Raw genomic sequence first — 14,991 nt, 5'->3', positions numbered from 1 at the left:
CAATTATTTATGCCTGTCTTAAAACTCAGGGACTCCCCACCTTCCCTCCAGTGGGGGAACAGAGTGGTGAGGTGGAATGAGCTGTATGGTGTCCAGATGGTCATTGTCTATGCAGGGAGGCCTTCTATTGCTGATATTCCTCTTGGCCTCAACCAGAGGCCTGGCGGAACTCCTCTGTCTTGCAGGCCCTGCGGAATTGTTTTGAGCCCCTGCAGGGCCTTGATCTCATACAGGAGAGCGTTCCGCCAGGCTGGCACCAGAGTGGAGGAAGCCCTGGGTCTGGTTGAGGCCCGTATCACTTTGAGTCTGCCATTGGCTAGCGAGCATGCCTTGTATGTCACACATGATCCCAGAATGCAGGATTGCGTGGTGCCCACACTGCCTGCCAGCAGCTTTCCTGGTGCTTCCCAAGTGTTTTTTGACGGTGGGGGTGGGTGGGACCATGGAGGGGGTCCTTTTGCCCAGATGGCTTCTGGTTAGCTTTTGGAGATTTTGTTGGCTATGGACATATCTATATGGCTTGGGCAGCAGATGCCATCACAGCACGGTGACCCTCACAAAGATCTTCCACCTGAAATTCTTATTGACAAGTTGGTAAAACGTGGCATGGATCCTATTCCTGTTCAGTGGATCAAGAAGTGGTTGACAGATCGCAACCAAAGGTTGCTTGTAAATGTTCCGTCATTTTCTTGGAGAGGAGGGATGAGTGGAGTGCCTCAGGGATCTGTCCTGGGTTCTGCGTTGCTCATTTATAAATGGTTTGAATGAAAGAATACAGGGGGTGCTTATTTTAAGGGGAAAAAGAGGAGCCAGTTTGGTGTAGTGGTTAGGAGTGCGGACTTCTAATCTGGCATGCTGGGTTCGATTCTGCACTCCCCCACATGCAGCCAGCTGGGTGACCTTGGGCTCGCCACGGCACTGAGAAAGCTGTTCTGACCGAGCAGTGATATCAGGACTCTCTCAGCCTCACCCACCTCACAGGGTGTCTGTTGCGGGGAGAGGAAAGGGAAGGTGACTGTAAGCCACTTTGAGACTCCAGGTAGGGAAAAGCAGCATATAAGAACCAACTCTTCTTCTTCTTCAGTAATATCAGGGCTCTCTCAGCCTCACCTACCCCACAGGGTGTCTGTTGTGGAGAGAGGAATGGGAAGGTGACTAAGCCGCTTTGAGCCTCCTTCGGGTAGGGAAAAGCGGCATATAAGAACCAACTCTTCTTCTTCTTCTTCTTCTTCTTCTTCTTCTTCTTCTATTAAAGAATTTCCTGACAGTTAAAGTGGTTCCTCAGTGGAACAGGCTTCTGTTTTTGCAGAGGAGTTCTATCAGAACTCTCTCAGTCCCACCTCCCTCGCAGGGTGTCTGTTGCGGGGAGAAGAAGGGAAGGCGATTCCAAGCTGCTTTGGCATTCCTTCCGGTAGTGAAAAGCGGGATATATAAACAAAGCTCTTCTCAAGGCACTGAACCTCTCAATTTGAGAAGGCAGATCTCTGAGCATGTTCACTCCATCTGATGCCCCTGTACCTACTGTTTTCAAAGCATGTCAGCGTGTGTTTTGATAGAGCCAGGAAGCAAAACATCAGCACAATCCACCCTCTTTCCTTTTACTGTGCTAAATACTTTTCTTTATTGATGATTGTTTCCTTGCCCCAATGGCTTTTAGGCAGCGTGGTGGGTTCTGCAGAGTCTCCTTCCAGGCTTCCAGAGGCCTGGGAATTCCAGAAGAAAGACACTGGAAGAATTGCCAAAGTTTTGGGTGGCTGACTCCTACACTGTTAACAGCTACAATGCAAACAAAAAGTTTAGCTGCTAAAGCTCTTCCGGGCATTCCAATTCAACGCTGTGAAAATCCCTGCCTTGTGCTGCTTCTTAATAACTTATTAGTTTAAAGTCAATTACTGAAATATACCCATTTGAATGCTATGAAAATCTATCACAGATGCATATAATTTTGCAGCTAAAAGAGGTAATGGTGGTGGGGGGGGAGCAAAATGGACCAGCCAAACAGTGGTATGGGTGCACCTGTCAGCCGTGGTTGTATTTTATTATTATTATTAATATTATTATTATTATTATTTTTATAGCAGGGGTAGTCAAAACTGCGGCCCTCCAGATGCCCATGGACTACAATTCCCATGAGCCCCTGCCAGCGACCGCTGGCAGGGGCTCATGGGAATTGTAGTCCATGGACATCTGGAGGGCCGCACTTTGACTACCCCTGTTTTATAGCCTGCAAGTGGCCTCAGGGTAGTTTACAAAGCAGTTAAACTATTTATTGTTGTAAGGGGTGTTTTTAGGGGGTTTTATTGTACTTTTATTGTTTTATGTAAACCGCCGGGAGACCCCTGGAAGAGCGGTGGTATAAAAATCAAAGTATTAATAAATATGAATAAATAAAACGTTTCTCATCAAAATTTAAAACATCCTGCAATTAGAATTCCCACTCCAAATTCCCTCCCACCCCTCTCATCCATACCCCCTCCCACCCCGAATTGGCTGCCAGCTATTTCCCAGATCGTTTCTCACCCCTGCTGCTTGGGGGCGGGGCGGTGGGGGAGTGAAACTGACCAGTGAAATAGCTCCTAATGGGGGGGGGGGGAGAAACTGAGTGTTGAAATGGCTTGCAGCCATTGAAACCTAATAGTCCCACCAGAGAGTCACATTGCACAGCGTTTAAATGGCGCAAACAGCCAAAGGGAACTGGACAAAAGTCCGATAAATGTTTGGGAAAGGTGCCTTCCCTGAACGTCTGTCGGAGGGACCGAACCGGCCAGGTTTGTGTCGAATTCTGGTTTGTGAAGTGGTTTGTGCCCATTTCTAGTTGGTTTACCCTGTTGCTTGTGGTATGTCAGGAGAGGGTTTCCTGAGCTAGTGTTGATCTGTGAGAATCTAGCAGTGCAATCCTGAGTAGAGGTACACCCTTCTAAACCTGAGTTTAATAGATTTATAGAAGGATATAATTCTGTTTTGGATGTGTGAGCTGGAGTGCACCACAGATTATGTCTAGAGTAAGGTAGAGGTTATATTTTTGATAGCACATAGTGACTCTTAATAGGACGAGGTTTTTCCTTGCTCGTTTATCTAACTTGCATCTTGGTTTTAAATAGTTTTCTATATCTGTTTAAGGAGGATACTGTATTGGTTAGTTCTGTCTGGTTGAGAGGGGACATGAGGAGGGCAGGATGCTGTTTCTGCTGGCTGCAGAGGACACGCAGTAATGGGTTTAAACTTCAAGTACAACGATATAGGCTAGATATCAGGAAAAAAAATTTCACAGTCAGAGTAGTTCAGCAGTGGAATAGACTGCCTAAGGAGGTGGTGAGCTCCCCCTCACTGGCAGTCTTCAAGCAAAGGTTGGATACACACTTTTCTTGGATGCTTTAGGATTCTTAGGGCTGATCCTGCGTTGAGCAGGGGGTTGGACTAGATGGCCTGTATGGCCCCTTCCAACTCTATGGTTCTATGATTCTGTGATAAAGCACTCAGAAATCCACTTTCTCTATCCTAAACCTGCACTGCAAGTAAAGATTAGAGAAACCTGCTGGGGAACCCCCCCCCAAAAAAAAAAAATAGCTCACTGAGGCTATTATATTCCTGTGATGGGTCCCTGTTATCTCCTTCCTGCCTTGCCGGCTCCTTATCTGCCATTTCAAATATTTATTGGAAAGTTAATGCTGACTTTACTCAGGAAAGACTTGCAGGAATTTCTAGACGGAAGACAGATAGCATCCGAAACAGACAGAGTGCATTCCCATGAAACATTTTCTGTTTCACGCTGCTGTGTACTGTGTACTGTATTGATGCCTGGTCCCAAAAACAATTATTTAAAAACTAAGCCATAAGCCTTCCAAAGTTTTTGGATGCCATGACTGTGCTCCTTCTCCTGACGTATGGATGCTGGCCTCCAGGTAGAACCTGAGGTTCCCTGAAATTACAGCTCATCTCCAGACTTTTCCCCTAGAGCGATCTTTTTCAAAATTTTGACCATGGAGGAGCCTCCTGAAATACTTTTTCAGGCTTTGAGGAGCCCTGGAAGTGATGTCAGCTGGCCACACCTCCCTGCCACGCCCCCTGGAAGTGACATGTCATCGGAAGTGACACCACCACCCATGTTAACAGTCACGCTCAAGGAGGACCAATGGGGGGAGGCACAGGAAGTGGTTTAAACCAGGATTAGGCATGCAGACTCCATCCCCTCCCAGGTGCAGAAACCACGAGAGAATTCACTCATACTTGGGATGGAGGAGGGGGAACAATGGAAGTGGCCAGTTCCCTAGCTTGTAAACAATAAGGCTGGAGGGGAAAAGCTGTGGATCCCCTCCAGAGCTCCCACAGACCCCTGGTTGGGAGTCCCTGCCCTAGAGCAGGGACTCCCAATAATATTTCAAGCTTTGAAGATCCCCAGAAGTGATGTCAGCTGGCCATGCCTCCCTGTCACAGCCCTGGAAGTGACATGTCACAGGAAGTGACATGTCACAGGAAGTGACATCACCACCCGTACCCTTTGTCCTTCTTTTGCTTCCACCCACACCTTTAGTACTACTACGGCAACTATGCCTCATGTTGGCTTGAAAGAACGGCAGGAGCTGAGAAGACAGCCCAGACCCCACCATACTGAGATCTCTAACACCGAGATCATGGTTAGATCTATTGTATTGGTGCCACCCTCTTCTGAACATTATTCTCTCCACCAGGCTGAACTAAGATCAGAATTGTGACCACCGCCGCTATATGTTATGTGATATGTTATATGTAACTTTTAATTGGGGTTTTTATGGGGATTTTATTGTGTTTTAACTATTTATGTTGTAAACCGCCCTGAGACCTATTGGGAGAAGGGCGGTCTAGAAATTAAATAATAATAATAAAAAATAATACCTTGGCACAATTAACTCTCCCCCCTTTGATTTTTACACCCACGGCGTACCCACGAAGCCCCCTGGGTGTAGGGAGTCAGTTCCGTAGCTTGTGGACAAGTCCATTGAAGTAGGAGGGGAAAGGCTGTGGGTCCCATTCAGAGCTACCAGGACCCCTTATCCCCCCTCCCACGGGGGAAACCTTTCAGCCCTATCCTGGCATGGAGGAGAGGAGCCAAATGTGTGGCTTCCTGGTCACAACAACAACAACAACAACAACAAAAACAAAACCCACTTGACCTTATTTAGTTGGCAGGGTCAGTCTCCCATTTGGCAATTAGCTTAGTATATCAACACATTATTGAGCATGGAAGGAAGAGGGGAATTTCCTTGTCTGTATTATTTGTGGTCTCAACTTGGCTTGGAAGACAAGCCCTCTTTGCTTGTGAGAGGCTAGAAAGCACCTTCTTCCAGCTGCTAGACACCAGGCGCTGGTTGACCAGACGTACGGGGTAGTCTGTTCTTCCTCCGGTAGATTCCTGGGAAAGAGAAATTACGGAAATTGAACATGAGAATTTCTCAGTTTGAGGCTTCTTTTTGGTTTCCAGAGCGGAATCCGATCCGTATGTTACCAAGAAGCACCAGCTTGTTCTACAAATATATCATTATAAAACATGGAGGGAGTAGCCAAACCACTCCGAACATGTTAAGGACTAGCTCCTCCAGGGAGCGTAAGCGGTAATTGGTAGAAGATGTGAGTTAAAAGTTTATGATGATCTTTTAAGCAGAAAAAGCTGGCGGTGGAGCATCTGGAAAAATTATACAGTGATTTTTTTTTTTTACCCTTGGAGTGTGCTACCAACCTTTATTTCTTTGAATGTATGAGCTCATTAGATTCTGCCTGCAGATAGAAGAACAAAAGACAGTTTTATTGTTTTTTTTCTTTTAACGAGACGACACTTTTCCAGTTTCAAAGCGTCTTGCATTGAGTCCTGCAAAGGCAATTGCAGTTGGCTCTTCTGCTCATTTTTTATTCTGTTTCCCTTGAAGACGACACTTGTTTTTTCCCGGTGTGGGGGGGGGTTGTGTGGGGGGGGGTGGTATGTGTTTGTGGGTTTGGGGCAGGAAGGCAAGCCGTGTCCATTGGATCCTAATTCAGAATATTGATGCGTCCCGCAGGTCTTGTTTTAGAACTCGGTTCACTTCTTATGTTTCAATAAATGAATCAATAAATCTTATTTTGTTTTCCTTGCCTGCCCTTCCAATACCACCCAGGGCATATGACAACATTATTAAAAACAATAAATTCCATCAAAAGGGTAGAAGACATCTTAATCGCCCTCAATTAATACATTGCAGATGAGGGGGGTTCCAGGGTTAGTGGAGCAGATCTTCCCTGTCTCTAGCGGCGAGTTCAGCACTTGGTCGTTATTTCAGGCCCCAGCCATAAGCCTGGTGGAACAGCTCTGTCTTGCAGCCCCTGCGGAAGTGATTAAGGTCTGCTCACTCACGCTGAGGTTCACTCACACTCAGGAGGGGGAGCAGTAGGATTGGCTGGTTCTCTAGCTTGTGGCTGAGTCCATTAAGGCAGGGTGAGAAAGTCTGCGGAGACCCCCTCTGAAGCTCCTGCAGAGCTTCTCTCTGGGGGGTTCATGGACCCCTTGTTGGGAATTCCTGATTTAATAGATAAATTCAGTAGAAATTCTTCAGCTTGAGCAGTCTTTCAGCGTGGGCATCCACAAGCTCTTGTAGCTCCCCACCTGCATCCTTGGCTTTGGTTTTGTTATTCCCATGCAGAGTTTGGACCAAGGGAAGGAGATAGATCTTCTAGAAAGAGAAGGAAATTTTCTATCCAGTCAAAGCTAGCATTGAAGTGGACAGAGATCCCTGCTCTGATATAGTTAGAAACTGCCTTTGAAATTCTTAAGTTGAAGAAGGAAGAGTTGGTTATTATACCCTACTGTTCACCCGAAGGAGTCTCAAAGTGGCTTACAATCACCTTCCCTTCCTCTCCCCGCAACAGACACCCGGTGAGATAAATGGGGATGAGAGAGCTCTGAGAAAACTTTGACTAGCCCAAGGTCACCCAGTTGGCTGCGTGTGGAAGAGCGGGGAATCAAACCTGGCTCTCCAGATTGGAATCCACTGCTCTTAACCACTACCCCAAGCTGGAATGCCCTAAAGAAATTATCAGGCCAACACAAAGCAGGCTGGGAATTCATCTAACATCTCTTTCTGCTACCGTGCATTGTGCCAAGATGTCGGATCGGCCTGTATGTTACCGGCACAAATCTTATTCGGCTGCATAAAATGAACTTTCCTTTCATGACAGTCCGAGCTTTCCAGTGCAAACCAGAATGGTGCCAGGATACAATACTTGTTCTTCCTCCTCTGTGATGGGAGTATGACAAATGCATTTTTTCCTGGAACACCCAAGGAGCCCAAAATCGGGAAATGCATGGCTCTTTGATGCTCGAAAACCACATGAAGGCTCGCGCCCCCCAGCTGTGTTTAGGTTCTGAAGCTCTTCTTTTATTCACAAATGACAGGTCAGAATGTTGTGTTGGGTACTAATCCAGAAATGCATTGTGCTTCCCTAATCAATTAAGCATGTTATCCACAAGCGGCGACAGCTGAAACCCACGTCATAACCCACTGAACTCTTTGACTTTTCTTGGGAAAGGGGGAATCGTGATTGTTTTGTTTTTGTTAAGTTTAAAAATTTAAATAACAGATTTTGTTGTTGTTGCGTATTTTAATCTTTTTATCCGGGTAGCCATGTCAGTCTGAAGCAGGCTTTCTCAACAAGGGCTTTGTGAAAATTTGGGGTTTCTTGATTTATTTATTTTATTTATTTAGATTTATATACCGCCCTCCCCGAAGGCTCAGGAAGAGTTTTCCGGATGGGTGGGAGGTAGGTGATTTGGCTCGGAATTGCTCAAAAAGTGCCCGAATCAGTATTTACATTATTGTGCCACAATGCTCTCCCTTCAGCATGGGTAGAGGGAAAATATCATAAGCTTCCACCCTAGGAACGAACTTGCATATGCCAGGATGGTCACATTGAGAATACCGAACATGTGATTTTTGATTGCTCCATTTACAACCAATTGCTGGATTCCACCTTCACTGACTTGAGGGCTGCTTCAAGGCAAGCCAAATTAAAGGAACTCCTTTTGGAAAAAAATAAGAATTTATCCTGTATTATTGCCAAATTTGCAAGATTAGCAATTAAATGTAGAAGCGCCTGGCTAAACACGTACAAGGGTTAGGATAGATCTATTGAACAAATGAAGGATTTTGGAACTCTGGGGCCAAGGGACCAAGCCCTATGAAGATAGGTTGAGGGACTTGGGAATGTTCAGCCTGGAGAAAAGGAGGTTGAGAGGGGACATGATAGCCCTCTTTCAGTATTTGAAAGGTTGTCATTTGGAGGAGGGCAGGATGCTGTTCCCATTGGCTGCAGAGGAGAGGACACGCAGTAATGGGTTTGAACTTCAAGTACAACGATATAGGCTAGATATCAGGAAAAAAAATTTCACAGAGTAGTTCAGCAGTGGAATAGGCTGCCTAAGGAGGTGGTGAGCTCCCCCTCACTGGCAGTCTTCAAGCAAAGGTTGGATACACACTTTTCTTGGATGCTTTAGGATGCTGATGCTGATCCTGCATTGAGCAGGGGGTTGGACTAGATGGCCTGTATGGCACCTTCCAACTCTATGATTCTATGATTATATTGTGTTTTAACATTTTGTATTTTTTACCGGTCGCTGACCAAAATAAATGCATCTGATCTGCCCGAATCAGCAAGGATTCGGAGACTTTTCAGCTGATCCTAACCGAATCGCCCATCCCTAGGCCCAGGTTTGATTCCCCATTTTGCCCTGACCTGGATGGCCAGACTGGTCTGATCTGGTCCGATCTTGGAAGTTAAGCAGGGTCAGCCCTTGTCAATATTTGGATGGAGACCACCAAGGAAGAGACCAGGGAATGCTCTGCAGAGCCAGACAATGGCTAATCTCTTGCCTTGGAAACCTTTACGAGGTCATCAGAAGTAGGCTGTAACTGGAAGACACTTTGCATGCCCATCCAACAGGAACTGTTGTAGACCTAGCCGTTGTAAGCCTTCAAGGAGACATCTGGGTTGAGGTGGGGGGACCTGCAGAGTCTCATCCCAGAGGGAGAAGCAAAGGCAGGCAACTCCAGTTTCTGTTTTAAATCGCCTGACAGCCTTTCACATCACACATGAGGTGCAGTTCCTCCAGGAGGAGAGATCAATTTTTAAACCACGAAGGGGTTTAAAAAAATAACATTGAAAAGATAGATTTAAATTTTCCTTTCCTGTTCCGAAATGTTTTACATGCCCTGAATGGCTATGAAGCATGGAAATATAGGTAAAGGTACCCCCTGTGCAAGCACCGAGTCATGTCTGACCCTTGGGGTGACGCCCTCCAGCATTTTCTTGGCAGACTCAATACGGGGTGGTTTGCCAGTGCCTTCCCCAGTCATTACCGTTTACCCCCCAGCAGCAAGCTGGGTACTCATTTTACCGACCTCGGAAGGATGGAAGGCTGAGTCAACCTTGAGCCGGCTGCTGGGATTGAACTCCCAGCCTCATGGGCAGAGCTTTCAGACGGCTGCCTTACCACTCTGTGCCACAAGAGGCTCTTTTCATGGAAATATATAGGCCTGCAATTAAATAGATTCCCTAGGCAACCAAAGAGCCTCACTGGACCAGCTTAGTGTTAAGAGGAGCAGCGTCTAATCTAGAAAGCCAAGTTTGATTCCCCACTCCTCCTCCACATGCAGCCAGTTGGGTGACCTTGGACTAGTCACAGTCCTGTTAGAGCTGTTCCCACAGAGCAGTCCTGTCAGGGCTCTCTCAGGCCCACCTACTTCACAGGGTGTCTGTTGGGTGGAGAGGAAGGGAAAATGATTGTAAACTGCTTTGAGCCTCTTTCGGGCAGTGAAAAGAGGGGTGTAAAGACCTCTGCCCACAACAGACACCCTGTGAGGTAGGTGAGGCAGACCTGTCTGCTCACAAGTCGCACCTGTTCTGTCCCCTGCTGCAGTGTCCTTTAGTGGGCATTTGAGGATGAAACTCACATTTCTAAACCTTGGATCTTTGTGTCTCTTAACTCTGTTCTCTAGCCTCCAAGAGAGATTGCATAGAGAAATTTGGCCTGAAGACAGTGGAGAGAATCACCCGAGACAGTGATGTCATCTGCACCACTGAATACTCCCGCATTGTGCCTTTGGAGAATGGAGAGGTGAGTGCTCTGAGATGTGCATCGTTGTATGCAGGGAAGAAGAGCTGTTTTGTTTTTTTTTATATCTCGCTTTCCACTACCTGAACAAGTCCCAGAGCGGCTTACAGACACCGTGGTCCATTCCATACGGGGGCAGCCAAAAAGGGTCACTGCTGGTACGTTGCTGTAGAGCTGCATGCTTTGCAGCAGTCTGTATCTACACGGGGGACACATTTCAGTGCTGGATCTGCTCCGACACTGAAATGTCCCCCCTGGAAACAAAGCAGCGGCAGATTAGTTCCACCATGCAGGGGGCCATGGGACTTATTTTGCAGGAAGGTGGGATTGCATGCAATGTAACCAGGGCATTTTTTGCCCCCCCTCCCCCTCTTAGGGCCTGGAAGGCCTGGTTCTTCCCTGTCCACACAGGCCAGCTATGGGACAGGCCCCATTGGCCCCCACAGTGGGCTAAGGGAAGAATCCGTGTTCCCTTAGCCTGTGGCTTCTGGGGCCTGATCCATGCCAGGCCCGGGAGGGTGACATCCTGGCAGCAACGTCATATGGAAGCGGGGATTAGCCCAGCTTCCATATGTCTGCCCCCTTTCCATGTGTGAAATCGGCCCTTGTGTGGTAGGTGGCACTGAAAGAGCTTTGCGGGAACTGGTCTGGGAGAACAGCCCTAAGAGAACTGTGACTAGCCCAAGGCCTGCATTGGGAAGCTCAGATTCTGTAAACAAATGTACCTTTCTCAATATAGTTCACGGGTGCATTGAAATATATTTAACATGTTTAGATGCTCATAAATTTTGCTCATTTCTGTTTAGGAAAATGCAATACAAGCCAGAAGATGGAACATTTTTGGGATTGATTTATTCGCCTTCGTGCTCTCATAAGTTGCCACGAAGGCAACTAACAAATTAAAAAACGTACAAAAGAACGACATGTCTTAAAAACCAGCAAGCAATTCCCCCCCCATCATTAAAAAAATTAAAACCAGAGCTGAAATACACATGTAAACACCGCAATTAAAGCAGGGAGGAATCTCTGAGGGAATGCCAGAGAAAACAAACAAAAAATTAGGCAGTTACGGATGAAATTGCTCCAAATGGTTTAGACCAGGGGTGGCCAAACGGTGGCTCTCCAGATGTCCATGGACTACAATTCCCAGGAGCCCCTGAGCTGGCAGGGGCTCATGGGAATTGTAGTACATGGATATCTGGAGAGCCACTGTTTGGCTGTACCACACTGGGAGTCTGAAGAGAAAGGGTGGGTAACAAATACTGCTGCTGCTGCTGCTGCTGCTACTACTACTACTACGATTACTACTGCTACTACTACGATTACTACTACTACTACTACTACTACTACACTTCACCCACTGTCAGGAGGCAGCATCAGAAGGGATCAGATAGTCTGTCTCAAGAGACCGGTTTGGAGACTGAGGATAGGCAACCAGTATTGAGCTGTACAGAAGACTGAAAAGGAGGTAGACTTCTAGAAATACTGACCAGTTCTTGAACCCAGTTTTTCGGCTTCAGAGCCTTCCTCCAGAACTGGCCAGCCTTATCCAGCTGTAACAGCTAAAAAATGTGCTTTAAAAATGAAGGCAGAAGTTCTCCAGTCACCAAATTTTGTGAAACCCCAGGGTTTCTTGATGACCCTGGAAGGGTTCCCGAATGGATGGGAGTTGGTTTGTTTTTAAAATATTTTTTAAAATTCGTTAAACATTTTCCAGGTGATATGACCGTATATGGTCATGTCAATCCCGCCCCTAAAAAATGGCCAATGATGGGCCTGGAGGAGGTGGGAAGGGGAGGGGCCCCGGGTGGGCGTGTCCACAGCTTTGTATCCCAACCATATCCTGGACAACCACACTACTTCTGGGGTTTCTCAAAGCCTGAAGAATGTTTCAGGGGCTTCTCAATGGTAAAAAAATTGAGAAATGCTGCCCCATGGGATCAGGGCATTGTGACTTCATGGCACTTCATGGCATTTCATGGCACCAGTACCACCATATTGAATCAGAACTATGGTCTGTCGAGGTCAGTTCTACCTGTTCAGGTTAGAACTGGCTGCGAATAATCTCAGACCGAGGTCTTAGACATCACCCTGATCCTTTACATCAGGGGTAGTCAAACTGCGGCCCTCCAGATGTCCATGAACTACAATTCCCAGGAGCCCCTGCCAGCGTTTGCTGGCAGGAGCTCCTGGGAATTGTAGTTCATGGACATCTGGAGGGCCGCAGTTTGACTACCCCTGCTTTACATTGTAGATGCCAGGGACTCAGCCTGGGACCTTCTACATACAAAGCAGATGCTCTGCCACTGAGCCATAGTTCCTCCCAGGTTAGACCCTTTCCAACCCAGTGGGCTTTCCTTTTAAACCCACCCACCCCCAGCTATTCACAGCTGATAATAGACCACAGGACGCTGTTCTGGGAAACTCCGGTACATCCTGTTGCTAAATTCTGCCGTAATCTTGAGTCACGTTGGCGGAACTGTTCCAGCTGTGCCGATCCTGTGCTTCAGCCTAACATACTCAGCTGGAATTAGTGAAGGATTGTGACGGCTTGTAAGGAGTTCATTCAACCCACAGACATGCTTGTTCGGAAAGCAATAAGTGCTGTTCCAATGGCGTAGGGGTGAAGGGGCCTTTATTAGGACGGGCCAAGGGAAATTGCAGAGGGGACGTACTGATGACTCTGCGTTTTTACGTCAAAGCCCAACAGGTCTTTTCTGTAAGACTTTGTTCTCTCTTGGATCTGCCTAGCTCCTTTTCTGCAAGGATTTCCACTAAAGGGAGTTAATTCAAGCCATGGCCCTGCTAAGATTGGAACCAGGCTTTCTAAAATAAGGCCACTGGCTTCCAACTAACTCATGAACTTGTGAGATTTTGCCAGAGTGGTTTCTTTTTTTTAATTCACCGACACCGTGGGTCAGGCGCATCTCTGAGAGGGAATTGATGGGAGTTAGTTCAACCTTACATATGGATACCACTCCCCCCCCCAAGACACTGGATATTGGCCTATGCACTATTAATTAATTAATTAATTATTTTTATGTATCACCCTCCCTTGTGTCTCAGGGTGGTTTACATAGAACGTAGGATTAAGTGCAGGATAATTCAATAACGTTAAATAAAACACAATAGCAACAGTGATTTCAATAACTCGACAACAATTCCTGTAATATCTTTTCCACAGTATTTCTGGTAAGGGGCTGGAGGAGGAGCTGGTCTCATGGCTTAAGTGCCACTCAGCACTTAACACCCACTCAGGGCAGCTGTCCCTCCCCTGAGTGCCTCCTCCTCCAACCGGCTTGCCTGTCCATCCAGCGGCCAGCTAATCAATCGCCTTCTGTCCCCCACCCCTCACCACCCCCTCCTCCTTCCACTTCCCTCCGAGGCTCGGAGGCTGCAGATTCCTGCCCCGTGAGAGCTGCCCCTGCCAGTGAGTTCCCTAACAGCTGCCCGCAGCCTTTCCAGGTCCTGGGGGGGGGGGGAGGCCATCCACAGAGTTCTTCCATCCCACCCGCCCAATCTAGTATCCATTGTATTCCTAAATGCAATGGGCTTGGCCCCTAGTTTCCAGATAATATTTCAATACTAATGGTGCCAACATTAACCTGCTAACTATGATCGGTTGGTCGGTTCAGGATTCAGCACATGGGGAGGGGTTTTCTGGGGGCCCAGTAGATGCTGTTGGATTGGTTGACTTCAACCATATTGAACACATGAACAAAGGAAGCTGCCATATACCGGATTAGACCATCCATCCATCCATCCATCCATCCATCTCTATCCATCTCCATGTATCCATCCATCCATCCACTCTCCCATCCATCCATCCATCCATCCATCTATCCATCTATCCATCCATCCATCCATCTCTATCCATCTCCATCTATCCATCCATCCATCCATCCACTCTCCCATCCACCCATCCATCCATCCATCCATCTATCCATCTATCCATCTATCCATCTATCCATCCATCCATCCATCCATCCATCCATCCATCCATCCATCCATCCATCCATCAGGGTTACTATTAAGGGTGTGCCTTTGAATCCGCCCGAGCCAAAAATATACTTGAATAACACCTTATTGGTATTTTCCAACAGCTACTTCCAAAGCAAAGTGTTCAGAAATCTGAACTGCCAATCAAAATTCCAGTGGCCAATCAGAAATCTTGCTGGTCAAAAGCCCCACTGGGCCCCACCACCTGGTGGATGCAAGGAAAGGTATTGGTGGGCACGTTGGCTCCAAAGGGACTTTGTTGAGAACTGGTCTAGAAGCTGAGTGTTCCCCGTGTAAGAACTTAATTGGTCCATCGCTATGGAAAATTAGTCTTAGAGAAAAACATCATTCGGAAACCTTCTGATAATTCCCTCCCCTTCTCTTTCTCCCCTGGCAGATTGTGGTCTCTCTGGTGAACGGGCGTCCAGGGGCCATGAATTTCTCCTATTCCCCTCTCCTGAGGAATTTCACCAAAGCGACCAGCATCCGATTGCGCTTCTTGAGGACCAACACTCTGCTTGGGCATCTGATGGGGAAGGCTTTACGAGACCCGACCGTGACTCGGAGGGTGAGACGTTTCGGTGTTTCTTGTCGTTGTCAATCCAATGGCACATGTGGGAGCAAATGTTAAGAGAGGTGTCTACATGGATAGGACCGCTTGCCTTGGAAAGTTGCCATGCGTTTTGCACAAAGCAGGAAGCCATTAGTGGCCGTTATGAATTCCTGATCAGGTCAGCAGGAAGCAATTTGTCAGTGGGCTGCTTTCAGTGAATTCATTAGCAGTCGGTGTGGCCAGAGTCTATGATGAATACCCCTCCAATAGCCATGGGCTGAATTTCAGTCACCTCTGGCTTCACACATCACTAATTCCACACCAA

At 47.1% G+C, this 14,991-nt stretch overlaps 1 protein-coding gene across 1 annotated transcript in view; it reads left to right on the top strand.

Annotated features, from left to right (window-relative positions):
* Window positions 1-14,991, top strand: part of LAMA5 (laminin subunit alpha 5) — a 232,468-nt gene that overhangs the window by 70,020 nt on the left and 147,457 nt on the right. The window contains exons 4-5 of the mRNA XM_077335780.1: window positions 9,999-10,117; window positions 14,511-14,681. Of these exons, the coding sequence (XP_077191895.1) occupies window positions 9,999-10,117; window positions 14,511-14,681 (290 nt within the window). The remainder of the gene's footprint in view (window positions 1-9,998; window positions 10,118-14,510; window positions 14,682-14,991) is intronic.

Source organism: Paroedura picta, chromosome 4, assembly GCF_049243985.1.
Source record: "Paroedura picta isolate Pp20150507F chromosome 4, Ppicta_v3.0, whole genome shotgun sequence".
In the NCBI taxonomy this organism is placed as follows: Eukaryota; Metazoa; Chordata; class Lepidosauria; order Squamata; family Gekkonidae; genus Paroedura; species Paroedura picta.
This window is presented reverse-complemented; position numbering and strand designations above follow the sequence as displayed.